At 37.9% G+C, this 18,260-nt stretch overlaps 2 protein-coding genes across 2 annotated transcripts; both read right to left on the bottom strand.

Moving 5' to 3' along the window:
* Nucleotides 1–2,400: 2,400 nt before the first annotated feature.
* Slimp (Seryl-tRNA synthetase-like insect mitochondrial protein) lies at nt 2,401–3,942 on the bottom strand. Its single transcript, XM_081747956.1, has one exon. The coding sequence runs from the start codon at nt 3,940–3,942 to the stop codon at nt 2,536–2,538; it is 1,407 nt and encodes a 468-aa protein (XP_081604082.1). The 3' UTR covers nt 2,401–2,535.
* On the bottom strand, nt 3,923–15,173 carry LOC145677479 (zinc finger protein 593 homolog). Its single transcript, XM_081747957.1, has 2 exons — nt 15,025–15,173; nt 3,923–4,255 (listed from the first exon to the last, which is right to left on the bottom strand). Exons 1-2 carry the CDS (start codon nt 15,138–15,140, stop codon nt 4,021–4,023), a joined length of 351 nt encoding a protein of 116 aa, XP_081604083.1. The 5' UTR covers nt 15,141–15,173; the 3' UTR covers nt 3,923–4,020.
* Between the last annotated feature and the right edge of the window lie 3,087 nt (nt 15,174–18,260).

Raw genomic sequence — 18,260 nt, 5'->3', positions numbered from 1 at the left:
TATTTCCTATTAAGCGCTCCGGCACAGATGAATTTTGCATTACATCCCTGCATAAATCCCTGTTGTAGTTAGACATTTATCACAGCATTTAACTAATGCATTGAGGGCTTCCACATAGAGACGTCTGAACCATTTTAGGACGGCCTGCTTCATTTCGTCACCATTACCGAAATGCTTAGTTACATGTGATAATGCAATTAAGGACATACTGGCCTTTCTTGTCACAGCAGTCTTTCAAGTGAGTGGAGACTTCAACCCTTTTCTACTTATGAAAAGCAGAAAGCTGTGTCCGCTCTGCTTACAGCTGTCAGCGCACACTCCTACTTCGGAACAGCAAATGGTCATGAATTACTCTGGTTATTGTTTCTGTGCGACGAGTGTCGACGTTGTGTTGCAAGAGAATGACTGCTGAGGGCCGGGATCGTCAGTGACAGACATACAGCCAGTAATGAAGCGCTTGCAGTATTCAAATGTCTTACTGCGTCCGAGCGTTTAATTACCGTATCCTGATTTCAGTTGGTTTTATATCTTCCCTCACTAAAAATTTCGCCAAATGCTATTCCGCCATATCCACATTGTTCCCCATTTGTGAATCACGGTCTTCTAGCTGACGCGCGAAATGAGTGCCGTCTACCAGCCGAAAGTAGTTTCAGGGAGAACTCGCATCACCGTAATACACTCAAATGTGTGAAGGCTCTCACGCTGGGAATCGAACACGAAACTCCGTGCACCAAGAGCGCGCATGCCAGCCACTAGACCAGCAGTTCTTATTACGATGAAATTATCGTATGAATACAGAGAGTACCTTTCAATTCCCGACTCCGATTTTATCATTTCCACATTATCTCAGAACTTCCGGCTACTAGTTGAGAATGTTAAAATAAAATTACAATTATACTAAAAGATGGTCATTTATCTCACGAATACAGATTAAATGTAATAATACAGGGCGGCCCAAAAGTAGGTATACACCCCTGCATTGATCAAGTATAATATTCTAGTTTATGGGTTTATTTGCCTTGGCTGTTGCGAGCTTAAGATATAAGTAAAAAGATATTAAGAACAAATAATAAAGAAAGTAAGTCTACCTGTTTGATAACAATAAAAAATGATGTAAAATATAGTAAGCTGATCAGTACGGGACTGTATATCTACTTTTGGGCCACCCTATATTTTAAAAAAATATGTAATACTATTATAAAGTTATAATTAAAGATTTATTCAGACACATTTTATACCTGTTTGTCCAAGTGTTAATGGTAGAGAGAGCAACACCAATATTCAAGTTTAACAAACTACGTTCGTGAGTGTGGCTGGGAGAAAGTGTGTTTTGATTTCCTATCAGTTTATCTGGTACCAATACATTAACAAATCCTAGATATCTAAAAAAAAAACTGGCGCAATACCCCTTAGGAGGCCAGGGCCTAGCCAACTTGTGGTGCTCATACCTTTGATACGAGGGTGATTCAAAAAGTAATACCTCCTAGGTGATATCTTTATTAGTGTTTGACAGCACCGATACAGTCATCAGTGGAAAGTTTGCAATGTCAGATATAAATGGTGGCATCATTTTTCAACATAGTCTGCATTACGGGCAACACAGCTGCGTTAACGCGAAACAAGGTTTTTCATGCTGTCGGCGAAGAATTGTGGTGGCTGCTTGGCGACACCATTGCGAATTGCTTCTCTAGCGTTGGCTCTTAAAGTGATCCCTAAGTCTGGGGAAGAGCCAAAAGTTACAGGGCGCAAGATTCGGACTATGGGCAGGATGCGAATAACACTTTGTTAGGAGATGGGACAACTTGGAATTTTCTTGGTGGAAGGGAGGACGTGTGGCGATACTCCATCGACTGACGCTCCGTTTCGGAGTCGTAATGGTGTATTCACGAGTCATCGCCGACGATGAATGTTCCTGAGTGCACACAACCTTCCGCAGTCAGAAATTCAATGACAGGCCGCTGTTTCAACCAGATGCCATGGATTGCTCCCATTACTCTGGATAGAGAAGAGATAGAAAGATAAAACAAGTGATATTCTATAGCTTAAACATCAGTACATTAATGGGAAACAGTTCAGAATGTTTGCAGTACTATTGGCCAAGTAGTGGGCTTGGAGACATTACTTTCTGAATCCCCCTCGTATGATGTGAGGTAAACGCATCTGCTTTCTAGACCGGACTTCGCTACTTCCTTCTTTAAATAGCTCTCCCCAATTGTCTTCACGATGCTAATGGAATAGCAAATGTCAACACCATCTAGTGAGTGTGAACGGTCACTCACTTCTCCTTTCACCAGACCCGGCACCCTTGACCTTACTTACCTTACGAGAAGCAGTGATCTACTTCGAGTAAAACATTGGCAGATCCTAGGTATCATTTGAGAAAAAACAACGAACAAAATCTCTAAATTTTTAGTATATATAAGTTCAGTGATTATGCTCTTTACAGTTCATTACAATCAATTTTTACTTTCTTACAAAACATCTTTCCTTAATTTTTATATATTTCTCTGTATATAATCAAAAACAACTAACCTGTCAGTTAAACTGAACTTCTGGATTTTCTAAAATACAGGCTAAAACTTCAGGAACAGAAATAATAGTGCCAGATATAACCTTTAAAAATTCACGCGGCTTATGACTGTCCGTTTCGTAACACATAATAAGTCTCTTACTAATATAATCATCATAAATAGAAATATTACCCACTTCTATATACCGTTTAGCAAAACACGAATACATTTCAATACAAGCACGAAAACTCTCACTAGGGTACAACTTAGGTGCTGGTAATTTCACTATTCTGAAGTGCTGGTTCAGCTCCTTATAGACATCTACAACTACGGAAAGAATTGCATTGTATTCGGCCATCATGCTCTGGAAGTCGTTAGGAGCTGCAACAAATACGTTAACAGCAGAGTGCTGCGTAGTCCCAAACAGACCAAGAGATCTATTGCGACGACTGGGTTCAAGACAAGACGGCTCGTACTGTCTCCCAACACTAAACAGTCTGAGAGGCAGCGACGATTTGACGCTTTGTTTCGTCAGAAAAGCACAAAACGCAAACAGCGTAGAACTACCCACAAGATGTAGTCTATCGTCCTCGTTCACCGGGACATCATCGTCAGTTGATCCAAGCAGAAAGGTCAACCAGGGAACAGTATGAGGTATCCAACAGCCTTCCACAACTACACTTCGAACAAAATCTGGATTAGAAAACTGAACATAATTCGATTCGCGAAAATATCTCGCTATATTATTCAAAACCTTCATCTCCCACAACGCCGCTTTGCCTTTTAAGTACGTGTAGTTTGGGTTAAGGTCCGTAATTTCAAGTAGATCTAATTTCTTCCCAATTTCAATATGACTTAGCTGTTGCACTGCGCTTGGCTTCGTCTTATATTCTTGAATTACCTCAGGCTCTGCTGTTGGCGTATCTGGATGCAACTTATTAGGAAGAATTCGTAATAAATCAACAACAACCGCGTCATCCATTGTATTAAGTTTCTTTCGAATCGCCTTACACTCGTCGCGATGCTTTTTTGTTTCAAGCTTTAATCTCTCGATTTCTGGTCGCATCGCTTCTGCATCAGCCTTCTTGGATAGATACCACAACTGCTTGGTAGTCTCGTTCAAAATTGCTTCTCTCTCCGTGAGCACTCGATAAGTTTCTTGCCTTTGGGTCCACATTAGCTTCAGTTTCTGAGGATCAGCGTTTATGTTCCTCAGACTCAAATTTCTCGAAAGTTCATCTATGTCGTTGAATCTCTGATCAAAATCAAGGTAAGGCTTCAAAATGGAATACATCCCTTGAGCCCTATCCCCAGTTATATACAGAGCTGAGCCGTACCGACATTTACAACAATGCAAAATATGCCACGAGTTTTTCCATGAACTTAATATTGCTGAAGAAAACTTACAGAGCTTTATTTTGTACATTGACATTGTATTGGAAGCAAAAGAATATTTTTTTAAAAAATATTACAAATTATTACAAAAAAGAAAATGACTTATTTCTTATTACTACGAGTTTTTGCTCATTTGCACATCACCGTCTTCGTCTTCGTTCGTCTCGTCCAGATTCTTATGAGGCTGTGTTTCTATTTTTCTCTTCTTTGGTGGTACATAGCTTCCCATTCCAGCTGCCTTCAGCGACTCTTCGATGCTGTACGGTTCCAGTTCTAGGGCTTTGATTCTCCGCTTATGAACCTTTGTTTTAAAATGATCCTCCAATGCACGGTTATCGATGAAATATCTCCTGGAAATACAAACAAAACAGGTTTACCTTCAATTTGAACTTCATACGTAGAAATGACAACAACAGCATAGGATATACGAGGGAGGATCAGAAAGTAAGGTTACAACGCATGCAGGGAAACGTCTATATATCTGGTGTAGTAAAAAGTAATCCATTATTTTGGCATGACATTGAAGGCTTGACTTACCATAGTTAGAATGATCCGATTTAGGTCACATATGCGCCGTTTTGTTCGATAACGTGTTGCCATTTGGAAGGTAATATCATATTGCCTCTCTCATAGAAGCCCTTGTCCCTAGTGGCAAAAAATTGCAACAGTTGATTTTCACAAGCCTCTCTTGAAGCGACTTTTTCACCAGCAAACGTGTTCGCCATGGACACGAACAAATGCTAACCACTCGGTGCCAGGTCCGGACTATAAGGTGGATGCATAAGAACCTCCCAACCAAGTACCGGAGCTTCTGGCGAGTCACTATCGATGTGTGTGGCCTGGCGTTGTCCTGGTGGAACACAATGCATCTCCTAATGGCCAAAGCTGGCCGCTTCTGGGCGATTGCTGCCTTCAGACGGTCCAATTGTTGACAGTACAATTCCGAGTTAAGGGTTTGGCCGTAGGGGAGCAGCTCATAGTAGATAATTCCCTGCCAACCCCACCAAACACACAGAAAAACCTTCCTGGCCGTCAATCCTGGTTTGGGCACCGTTTGCGCCGGCTCACCGCGCTTCGACCACGACCGTTTTAGCGTGACGTTGTCGTAAGTGATTTACTTTTCATCGCCAGTCACCAACCGCTTCAGAAATGGGTCGATTTTGTTGCGATTCAGCACCGATTCGCAGATGGAAATTCGGTCCATGAGTTTTTTTTTTTTTCGTTAACTCGTGTGTCACTCATACATCAAGCTTCTTTTTGTATCCAGCCTTATGCAAATGGTTCCACACGGTTTTTTGTGCAATGTTTAGCTCCTCGGCAATCGACACAGTGCTTACATGACGGTCGGACGCGACAATGTCCATGATTTTATCGACATTGTCGACACTTGGCTTTCCAGTGCGTGGTGCATCTTTGACGTCAAAATTACCGGAACGGAATCGACGAAACCAAAATTGCGCGTGATTGGCTGTTACAGTATCAGGACCATAAACACTATTCACATTTGCAGCCGCCTGGCTTGCGTTTTCACCTTTATCGAAGAAAAACTAAAATATAGCGTATTTTCTCTTTGCTAGTGTCCATTTCGACTCGCGTTCACACAACAATGAGTCAACTCATCACAACTATCTGAACAGTGTTTGTAGTACGCAATCTCATCGTTTGAACGCCATCTCGTTGAACCCGATCGGACTTATACAACGCGAGATACAGATCACTGAAACCATCTATTGGCAAAATAATGGATTACTTTTTACTACACCAGATATTATTTCATACAACCAATACAACCAACCGATAGTCTTTATATTGGCAGAGGCACTTATCGCATCCTGGGATGAGTTTCTAAATTTCCTTCTATTAAAAATCCTATCCTTGCGTGTTCAGCCACGTTGTCACGAAGTGTTTCACTTCCTCGTCTGTGTAATATGTTGTGAGAAAAGTCATATTACCTTAAGAAAAAAAGAAGAACAAAATAAGTTACTGCTAGCGCCACGAAAGTTAAGCGAAGACTTAGATAACCAACTATGAACGCTTCGTGGGTGGAGACAGGTGGCTGGGAAGCGATTAGTATTCTGAAGGAGACTCAGGTAACGTACCTGAATAGAAGTCAAAATAGGTGCATTTATAATACTACTTGTTTAAGTGGCCTCCGATAAGAGAGTTGGTTTCTGAATGTTAATAAGAATTTGTACGTGTTTAAAATGGTAGGCAAGCTATAAATTGTGTAGTGGTGATTTATATTGGAAAAGTTTATAGCAATCTAAGAAATTATGCGTCGATATAAGGATTTGTCTATTTAACACAACTGTATCGTATTTTCTGGAAGATTTCAAAGTCACATGTGGTGCCTGTTATTCTATATTTTTTGTTCTAGTTATGGTATGCTAATATGAACTGTACATATACAATATATTTTGTTCAATTTAATTTCTGAAAAAAGAAAATGAACATTCTGATGTTAAATCGGGAATGGTAGAATGCGAATGTTCTCTAATAGATCTAAAATGAATAGAACATTTGGAGAACTTGTTTTACTTTCCGTGCTATTGTGAAAGACTGTGTAATGTTTGAACTTTCTGAGCTAAAGTGATCATTAAAATACTATATCTTGAGTAATAAAAACGGAATTTTAGTTATATGATTGGCAGAACTACGACGTTTTTTTTTTTTTTTTTTTTTTTGGTCGATTATCGTATTTGCTCGTCTCTTTAGTGTACAACGCTCTTAAGTATAAAACCTTTAAATTATTTTGTGTGAGTTTTTGACCCGGCACCTTCGGCGTGTTTCATTATAAATCTTACGCGTCGTCACATCTGAAGCGAAGCGACGGTCTCCCAGGTGCTCCTTCCTTCAAGTGCGGGAACACGTCAAAGTCGCTTGGGGCGAGGTCCGGGCTATAGAGAGAGTGGTCGATCATGTCCCAGCGAAACTGCTTCAACAGCGTGGTGATCGGCCACTGTGCTCCTTGTCGGTGACGTTTTCTCTACCAGCCCCAAACTTTTGACACCATTCTGCGACTGCTGACAAGACATTACAGTCTCTCCGTACACCTCTACCAGCTGCCGGCGAATTTCGGCCGCGGGTACATGTTCCGCCCACAGAAATCGAAAAATTGAGCCGACTTCTTCGCGACACGTTTTCCAAATGAGTCACCATTTGTTTTTACCTGCAACTAGCGACGTAGGTGGCGGGTGGCTGAAACAGTTGCCACCTCTGTGTATTAAAATTATCGCATACTCCTCAGTCCTCTATAACATGACGAAGCTCTAGAAATATCGGCCTTGTAACCTGTTTCTGATTCTCCCTCGTATGAACACAGGTTAAAAAATAGCTTAGATTTAAAATGTAGTTTTCCATTTACATCCATCCGCACCTTTTTGATTGAAATACGGTCTAATGAATGCATAATACAGAATTTCTTTTCCAAGCGATCCAAAACTTATATTTTGAAACTGAACGAGGGTGCTTTTGTGAAACTTCAGAGATTGTAACTCCTGTTACGCACCATATAAATGTTTGATTTTTCCAATTGTTTGTCAAGTTTATGTATGTATAGATTGCAACCTTGTACATAATTTTACTCTTACAGAGTACAGTGAACCGGGGAATAATTATTGTTAGCCTTACTTCAAGTTTATGTTTACCATATGGATTAAAAATAGCAGAATGTTGGGAAAGTGTAATGCATTGTATTTACAAAAGAAAGTAATTATTGACATATTTGGAAATTCATGCGAATCCCAATAGTGTTTTACTTTGTTGTGATAACAACCTATTATTACTTTTTTATTTATATATGCATTTACAAGGAAAAATGATACATATCACTAAAGAAACACAAACCACGCTTAATATAGCAAAGCAGACTTTTAAAGAATATCTTGGATGATATAACCTCGCCAACACAGTAATAAACTTCGCTGACTTTCCAGGTCTGTAGAAACCCTGTAAGGCTGAAAACAAGGTGTTTAAATATTTCACATGAATTTTTAAATATAATTAGCACTGTGAAGAATATAGGGTGAAAATAAATGTTAGAAAGACGAAAGCCATGGTGATTGGAACGAAGAGAGCGGTGTCAAATATGAAAGTAGGAGGGAGAAAATAGAACAGGTAACTAGTTTTCGATACCTGGGAGTATTATTAGTGATGATATGAAGTATGAACGTGAAATAAAAGGACGGATAGGAATGGTGAAAGAAGCCTTTAGGAGGAAGAAAGTACTATATTGTTGGACTTTGAATAAAGAGTTGAGAAAAAGACTTATAAAATGCTTCGTGTGGAGTATTGTATTGTATGGGTCAGAAACATGGGACGTTACACAAAACTGATGAAACACGACTGGAAGTTTTCGGAATGTGGGTGTGAAGAAGAATGGAGAGAATTAGTTGTGTCGAACGGAAAACGAGTGAGAGGGTGTTTAAAATGGTGAGGGATAAAAGAACGATTTTAGATATTATTCACTAGAGGAAGAAAACTAATTGAGACATTGGCTAATATGAAACTCTATCATGAGGGATGTGTTAGAGGATATTGTGGCAGGAAAGAAAGGGAGAGGGCGAAGGAGACTACAATTAACTGACGATATGAAAATAGAAAAATCGTACGTGAAGACGAAGATGTCAGCGGAAGACCATAGAGCATGGAAGCTTCTCAGTTGCGGCACGTGACCTGCCAATAATGGAGAATACCTTCAGTGGCGTATTTACGATTTGGTTTCGCGGGAGGGCTTTGTCTGAAAATGTGAAAATTATGCAAGATATTTCATATACTTTACTATAGTAAGTAGGATTTCGGGGGGGGGGGGGGGCTTAAGCCCGGAAGCCACCCCCCTAAATACGCCACTGATGATCATGATGGTTTGAGCTGTGTTTCAATTACATCATTGAAGTGTTTCCCATAAACCTAATCTTCCCGTAAGGAGAACAAATATTTCAGCTAGTTGTCTCTGAAACAGATAAATCATTACAAGGTTTTTTGATGAAACTACACTCAATATACACTAAAATAAATTTGATTAACTGTATGTTATGAATATTAGTAAAATGACAACTTCTCCTCGTTGATGGTGTGGCCATATTAAGAAGTACAACTAAAAGCTTATATGCGACGCCTAATGACAAGAGGTGAAGCCTATTTAGGATAACTAGTCTACGACCACTTCCACTAATTATTTCAAATCGGGCCCATCTCCTCAATTAGGTGTTTTTCTTGTATTGAGGTTGTAAACACGTATGCGAAGTTTGGCCGTTCTTTTATTCAGTGTAGCAACTCTACAACCAATTCCACTGATTACCTTAAATTTCCCGCATCTCCGTAATCAGGCGTTCCCGACCAAAGCCGTCATTTTTTGTGTGTATCTGTGAGTGTGTGTGTGTGTTGATGTATTGAACACGTATGCGAAGTTTGTCCCGGAATATTCTGCATATTCAGTTATTTGGTTTCATATCTCACAGTTGTGCTTCAACACTAAAGGAGATCCCAGTGATGATGATGAAGGAAAGTGGAAGGAAACAGAAGGATCCCGAAAAAATCGATATACACGATACTTGTTCACCACAAAGCCGACTCAGCGTGAGCTGGGATTGCACCAGAAATACATGCATCGTAAGTGAGGGCTCTTACCACTGAGTCCGCTCGGGCGAAATATAAATTTGTGAAAATGAAAAAATATAAACTAACTGTTCATTATACTGATGAAATTAGTAAATACGGCATCCTATTCCCTATCTGAATTGCCTTTATATCCATATATAGTCCTCCTTTGTTTCGTGTTTTGTATAAGAAAAGCTTCGAATAAACTGCTTTCAGTAAGTGAATAAGTCGTATGTAAAACTTAAAACTCTTCAATGTTATGTTTAGAAGTGACATACGTTTGGAAAAGTACACGACACTGAAACAGTACCGTACTTAGTGTCTTTTACATGTTACTTCAATGTTTCGTTTGGTCATGCCATATATATATATATATATATATATATATATACACATACGAATCTTGACACTCACATTCAATCTTATGTACTTCCGCAGCAATTTTTAAAGACGTACTTCGTGAGAACTTCAAGTTATATGCCCGTAGCCAACCTCCATCTATAAAAATTGTTGTGAGAGTACCTCAGGATTCTGAAACATGTATTTTTGGATAACACACATATTAGTTCCTAAGTGAAGTCTTGACCCGACTACGGTAGGTCCCATAGTATTGGAGCTATGGAAATTTAAAGTTCATTTTTTCATGTTTTCGGCAGCCTATAATTCCGAAGGGAAGCATCTGTGCACCCAGCTTGTTCTATACTTTTTGTCTTATTTTACTGACAGGAATCACCTCCCAAACTTTGTCGGTGTTGTTTTGAAACACTATATATATATACACGGAGTGGCCCAAAAGTAGGTATACAACCCTGCATTGATCAAGTATGATATTTTAGTTTACTAAGATGAGTTTATTTGCTTCAGTCTATTCCGAGTTCAATATATGAGTGGAAAGAAATTTAAAACAAATAAGAAATTAAACTTGTATGGATAACAGTAAGTAAATTATATACAATGGCATGGGCCGATTAATGTATATATATATATACCACACTGCAAGTATTGTATTTATTTATGACTGAATAGTGTACTCTATTACCTGGTCGATAATTTGTTTTCAATGTCTATTTACAGGTATTAAAATTCACAAATTCTTATAATAAACTAACGTTTTCATTTTACGTATAACACGCTGTTATGTAGATTATTAAAAACACGTACCTTACTGTGTTTGTGTTTTGTTTAACCGTCGACCATTTGCAAATCACGCTGACACCTTTTTCCAGACGTGCATCTTGAATTACTTGTTGAGTTGCTGAAATCTTACATTTTTCATCTTGTGTCTTTGTCTTCCAACTGGAATTAGTGGCGTAGCCACTGGGGCTGATCCGGTTCAAGCCCCTACCTTAGCACAATGATATCAAAAATGATTTGCTTACATGCTCTACGTTCCATTTGCAATCCCGGTGTTACGAAGGTCTTTTTTAATAATTTTTCACAAAAAGAAATATTGTACAGACATGTTGAAAACAGTTTCGAGAAGTTCTATATTTAACACTGCACAAGAATTTAGGAAATTAATTATAGGCAGTAATCATCTTCACCATCACCATCTCGATAGTATATAATTCAAAATTCATTATCTGCGGATGCGAATAAAAAATATTTAAAAATAAATTAAATGATTAAGTTTCGTTTCTAGCTTCCGCGTAAGCATATCGAAGCTTATAGTTTTATTCCAGGTATATACGTTACTTTATTTCTAGGTAACTTTTAGCCGGACCGAAATTGGAAGCCGAGCTTGGCCAGGGACAGGTTCGGCTCGACTTGTGTATAGTATTTTATTTCTACGTAACTATTGGCCAGATCTACATGAAATTTGATGGATAAGTAGGTCATCATCTAAAAATGAAGATTACTACACTTGGTGACCAAGCTCCGTTAGGAAGAGGCTCAGCTCGGCTGGTATGTGTTACTTTATTCATTCACAGGCCGATCTCAACGAAAGTTGATGGGCAAGTAGCCCATCGTCTAAGGACAAAAAACTGCTATGTTAGGTGTCCGGATTGCGGAACGGACAGGCTCAACTTGGTAACAGATGCTTTGCACATACAGCACACAGCTCCACCCCAGCTTTGCACGCCGACAGCACCTGAGTTCGGTTCACCTCGCCTTATTAATCCTACTTTCTGCCTAGCCGAATTATTAATGCGCGTGACTTCAGTTGCACGGTTCCTGATGGGAGGACTAAAAGTCCCGAGCAATGAGACTTAATATGTACTGAATTCTGGTCCAGAAAGACAGAAAGAATAGAACATGGGATGCAACGCACTGACATGCATTACAATTGAACGAAGACCTAGCAATTTATGCGCTGTAGAGACAGAAAGTTTAGTTTAGTACTTCCTTCTACCTGTTACCTGATTTCATTAGTATTTCAATACCGTGCATTTAGTTAGTACTTCCTCCTATCTGTTAGCTGATTTCATTAGTATTTCAATACCGTGCATTTAGTTAGTACTTCCTCCTATCTGTTAGCTGATTTCATTAGTATTTCAATACCGTGCATTTAGTTAGTACTTCCTCCTGTCTGTTAGCTGATTTAATTAGTATTGCAATACCGTGCAACTACAGAAAACTGAAAATAATGGACGCGTGCTCAGTGTATTGGTTTACAACACCGTATTTCTGACATATGTAGCGAAGGTAGTCGAAAAATTATCTTTTGACCTAGGCTAGTTGGTGCCCGGGATTCTTTATATATATATATATATATGCATGCATGTTTGCGTATGGGTGAGGCCCCTTCTCATTGAAATTCTGGTATTGTGGTCCTTCTTTACATGTTACTGTGATATTTCAAAGTAAGGTAGGTCTTCATACCGCAAGAATTAGTGCTTTAACATTAATTTAAGTTGTCTTTAGTTTGTTCGAACACTCTGTTTTTGTTTAAGTATTAAGAAATAGCATTTCAGTTGGAAGAGGTTCAAACACAAGATCAAAAATGTAAAATTTCTGCAATTCAACAAGTAGTTGAAGGAACACTTCTAGAAAACGATGTCACTGTGACATCGAAATGACTGAAGATTAAATAAAATACAAGTACGCTACGGTACAGTGATTTTATTAATTTCACAAATTCTTCTTTAAGAGGATCCTAGAACAGTGTGAAGTCATTTTGTAAATACCTTGGAGATTCAATGTTGCTAAATGCATATTACGTATGTTATGTCCATCAGCCGATTCACTACCGTTTACCATCTTCTAATAATTTTTCGTAATAGATCATCTGATACTCATTTCTGTGAGTTAAATAAAAAGGTGATCTGTTTCACGTTTGCCTATTACCTGGAAATGCCATTTGAGTATAAACTAACTTATTACTGCCATATTTGTGGGAAATCACAAGAGACTGAAAATATTGAGCCCTCCCCGCAGATGTACAGGCTAGTGTACCTTTTGTGCGCGTGGTCGCGTGATCGATTCCCAGTGGAAGAGCACAAAAATTTAGCTTCATAATCATTCACTTTCATTAATCATCAGCCTCCTTTAGTTCAGAGGATATAATCGTGGGACGTTAAACAAATTTATTATTTTCTTTCTTTTGACAATACTAAATGTTAATCATTAATTAACAATCTATCTATTAAAGTGCTACAATAGCAATTTAGAGCGACCGAGCTCCAACCTATAACTTTAGCTTTCAAACCTTTGATTTACGGTTATTTGTGATTTCACGTTTATAACAAAGATAAATATTTTTAGAAAGGTGTACTTTAAATAAACTACTTAAAGAAAAATTTTTCACAAAGTTTATCCTTTAAAATTATTGTTCAAAGCCTTTGCATTTTAATAAGCCTTCTCCGAAATAAATGCAAATGAATTGTGCTGCCATCTCTGGAGTTTTTTAAACTATACGTTTCTGGACGTTTATATGTTTGTGGCAAATCCTTTCGACAGTGAGATATCGGAAACTACAGGCTCTAGAAAGATGACGTTTTCACTGATCGATTGCAAATTTTTGCGTAGATTGTCCAGTTCTAATTCAATATTTTAAAAACATGGCCACTATTTTTTTATTACATTTTTACGGAGACATTGGAAGTGTTAAAATTAAAAAAAAAAAAGCACCACATCCTACGCATTATACATTCCAACACCACATTGTTGTATATAGGGGTCGTATGTGTCTCAGGCGTTTGTTTCATGGCCAAATAATAATGAAAAAGGAAGGATAACCATTTCTCCAGTCTAAGATGAAACTTTATTTATTTTTTGAGTGTTTTGCTCAATGAACACCATATATAACTGACATTATAATTAATTGTGTATGTAATGTATTTGCTTATTACATACTGCATGCAAGAAGAAAGAAAACATTGGTCATATACGAATTAGAAATTCCAACCGGAAGTAGGCTCAAATCTTGCAAACGGTGCGCGATATTGAGAAAAAAATAATCGAAAAAGTCTTCCCTTTATGATACCCCTTGGCTTTCTTTTTTAAATCAATACGTCTTTCACTTGTGTCTGTAAAGGGACATATATACAGATGTTATGAGGAATGAGAAGGAGATTTATGTTCATATGCGAATGATGGGCTGTGTACAGAGCGCAGGTTCAGCTAGTACATTTTTAATTGGTATGTAACTTACTCCTTATTCTACAACTATTCGGGTCTAACGAAAACAGTACACTAATAAATGTTGAAATACAGCGTGCCCATAAAAGTACTATCACACTTTAAAGTGATATTACGTTGCTTTGGATAATTGGTATTTAAATGAAATTGGTCACAAAGAAAAACTGTGGAGTTTGTCGCATTGTTTACTATACCTCATAGACATTGAATGTGGGCCCCAAGAGTGGCGATGCAGACATCAAGACGATATCTCCACTCACGCCACACACGCTCCAACATATATGCTAAAATAGACTGGATGACAGCTCTGATACGAACCTGCATTTTGAGGCAATGGGGGTACATAGGCACAATCCTTTACGTAACCCCATAAAAAGAAGTCATAGACCGTCAAGTCAGGCGACCTCAGCGGCTGTGATATTCCAAAATACATTAACTTCGTTCTTGTGAGGTTGCCGTAACTCCTTGATACTTATTCTTTAATAACAACACATCGAAAGGAAATAAATTTACGTTAGCACATTACGGCATAACAGTACAGAAAGTAAAAGCTTCCAAGTGACCTCCAACAGAAACAGTAATTGCCTGCTAAATATCCAACAATGAAGCCATATTGATTAATCACAAAGAAAACATGAGTGAACTGTGTTTGATTCCATCCATTATTGACTTTGTTGTCCATTGTTGACATGCACAACAATATTTGAGTTTTCCTTTCAAATGTGACCAATTTTATTTAAATACGATTATGTAAAGCGATCGAACATTTGAAGCAAAATGGATTCTACTTATCTACATGAACTACATCATGAAATTGAGGTTTGATGAAAATTCGTTCTTTGGTGGCCTACACGACAGTAGACAGGAAAACTTTTTCGCTGATTGGACTTTGGACATACTTACGCTGAAGCTAGAATGATCATTTCTAGCAAATACTTACGCACAGTGGAGACAGTAATATTGCCCACATCCTGGTTTATCGAGGTCAACTTCCTGGTTCAACAATTTCTCCGCATTTTCTGGCTTCAAATCCTCATCGATCTGCAAAGAGAACATAAAAACATAATTTCTTTTAAATAAATTCAAAACATTTAATATGGTCAGAATGGTTACTATTTCAATTTCTTACGTGGACCACGGTGGCTAAGTGGTAGAGCGTTCACCTCTGGTGTGCTTGAGGTCCCTGGTTCGATTCCAGCTCGCACAAAGTGAACTTTGTGGTGGACAAACACCATGTGCATGGGTTTTCCCGTTTCCTCCCACTTTCTTCATTACACCACGTCATTCATTATTTCATAATCAACATCTCTTTTAGCCTATCCGGTATAATAGTGGGACGTAAAACTCAAAGATTTCATTTCATTTCATTTTCAATTTCTTAAGCTATAAACAAACATTTTCCTCTAAGATTCCGTTATATGGAATTAGGGAAACTTGATCTTCTATTCAAATAGGAAGGTAAGAAAAGGATATTCACCAAGTACTTCTCAAAAATCAAACAAACAAACAATAATATATATATATATATATATATATATATATATATATATATATATATATAAGGGCGGATCCAAGGGGGGCTACAGCCCCCCCCATGACCCTCAGGTGTACACTGGATAAAGCGGCAAACTATGGTTTAGCCCCTCCCTTGATTATATCCTAGATCCGCCACTGTGTATATATATATCCATTCCTCTTCCTGTTATTGAATTGGTTTGATTTGACTTAGTTTAACGTCCTATAGTTATGCCTGTTACGCTAAAGAGACGTGGACCTACTGATTATAATGGAATCCGAACCACTTTGGTCCTTCAACTGTACTTCTACCGAGAATCGAACCCGGGATCACGCGAACCTGTTGTACAATTTTCTCTTATTACAAATAAATTCAAGTGTAGTTATTTGATTTTGAGGTTTTTCTCCCCTTCTAAAGATATCCTATTCACTTAAAACTAACTCTCTATGGAATAGGCTCCAGACACATTTATTTCTTTTATCCAGAACTTGGTTTGGGAATTCTGATTAATTCAGCACTGAGATTACCGTTCAACGTGAGGTTAGAAACTTAAAATGCATATGCAATATTTACTGATGGATGCTATATGATGAATATGTAATATTTAAAAAGACATCCATTTTACCTTATTTTCCTGTATAAATTATAACGCATACTGTTTCAAACCATCTCTTGCGTCTAACTCAGTGTAACTTTTTCAGCTACGCTACTAGTATTTATGACATGTTGAGGGATTTTTCAGCCTAGAATAACCTGTAACTCGAATAAAATCTCTTTTGAAACTGAAACCTATAGAAGTTTATTTCATACTTCCATCTTACGGTGGAAAATATTGGTAAAACTGTACCTTAAAAAAAAAAAAAAAAAAAAAAATCACGAGGCGGTAAAGCTTTTCGCAAATCGTTCAAATACTGAAAATACAACTGGCAATTATTAGAAGTCTTCATATCATAGTAGAAAATAAGCAAATATACACTATGTTAATTATTAAGCAAATAATAGATGTGAAAATCATGAGTGCTAGTGCTACATTGAATACGTGACAGAAGCTCTGAAGTAATATATATTAATTTTACACAAAGATGTAAGATTTGATACTTTAGTCATTTTAAAATGAATAATGCTTTTTTTGTTTCTTTCTTGAAATTCTGATTCACTTCAAACTTTCGTTGAATTGTTCATGGAGAATAAAAATAGAACAAACAGTAATAAAAACAATTAAAAAAAAAATTAAAAAATAACGGACTCACCAGGCAAATAGTAGTGCAAAAAATACTTTGTCAATCGAGATTAGGTATACAGTATTCGTTTCCCTACCTTTTAAGTGACAGTTAATATCGGCACCCTAAAATACAGATACAATTAAAATGCTATTTCCTTAACACTAGAACAATTTATTTTAAAACACCGTCAAGTACCTCGAGCATTAGTTTTATCCTGCTATTAACTTCGAAAACCTCATGTCTTCTTGGACGCACTGAAATATCTGCTAGGTGAGGCGTCAAATTGTAATAGTAATAGTTACATCTTGATAAATAAAACAGAATGTTATAATCTTCTCGCTCTAGACCATTTGAACCGATTTTGATCATTTTTGGTACGGATTAGGATCTTAGATTTCTGTATCTATGGCCAATTAGCCCGTCACGTTTGAGGGATGAAGTCCCTCGGAGAGTACACTATCCGGGGAAAGAGAAGCAAGAAAGGATTCGGGACCTATTACTTAGGTACCACCCCGGCATTCGCCTGGTGTGAATGAGGAAAACCCTGGAAAACCTCACTCAGAGTGGCTGGCCTGAAAAAGCGTTTTACAATTTTCGACCGAGTGTCGTCACCGGGAATCAAACCCGGGACCGCTCGCATTTTTGGTACGTGGGAACCCTAGTGTAACCTATAGCCCTGGCGATTTTTAGTGCATTTTGGTAGGAGAGGATGGGGGATCGACAAGAGAGAAGAGGTAACGTTAAAAATAATCGAAAACGACCGGTATCAGTGTCCAATTCATCTCTCATCGGAGGGATAAAGAGAGAAGGTTGTGACATGTAAAAATAATCGAAAACGACACATATTAAGAGTCCAATCCATAATTTTCGGGATCGCTGAGATGAATAGTGACTCCCGATTCAGAAAGGGTTCGAATACTTTCCATAGACCCATTCTTCCAGTGAAAAGAACGAACATTTCAGAGAGTATTTTGACAAAGGGTGGTTCGAATAGGGAGTACCGTCAAATGGGGCTACTATGAACATGGGGGCTACTTTGAACAAAACTGGGAAAATGTTTCAATCAAAATTTTCATGCCCTGAAAAGTCATTTGTGGCTCATTTGAATATTACAAGTAGTAGTTCTGAATTCAACCATAACAAATCTGTAAGCTTTACTTAGAAGCATATATGAAGAAAAATATTAAATATGAAGCGATGTTTTTTTATTTTTTCGTCGACCAGAAAATTGTGTCTTTGGAACTCTGGTTTAAAGCAGTAACTGCATAAATCAGTGTTACTGATGAAATATCAGCCATTATCTACCGATTCCAATAGGTTCTATTGTTGTCTATCCTATATTCAAATTTTGGTGAATTTTTGAAAACCACATGTCGTTTTAGGTAAGAAATGGGGCTACTATGAACAGCTGATTTTGGTGGGTCTAAAAATCAGTTC

Source organism: Thermobia domestica, unplaced genomic scaffold (genome assembly GCF_964235325.1).
Source record: "Thermobia domestica unplaced genomic scaffold, izTheDome1.hap1.1 HAP1_SCAFFOLD_921, whole genome shotgun sequence".
Classification (NCBI taxonomy): Eukaryota; Metazoa; Arthropoda; class Insecta; order Zygentoma; family Lepismatidae; genus Thermobia; species Thermobia domestica.
The sequence above is the reverse complement of the archived record's forward strand: the minus strand, read 5'-3'. Positions and strand labels throughout refer to the sequence as shown.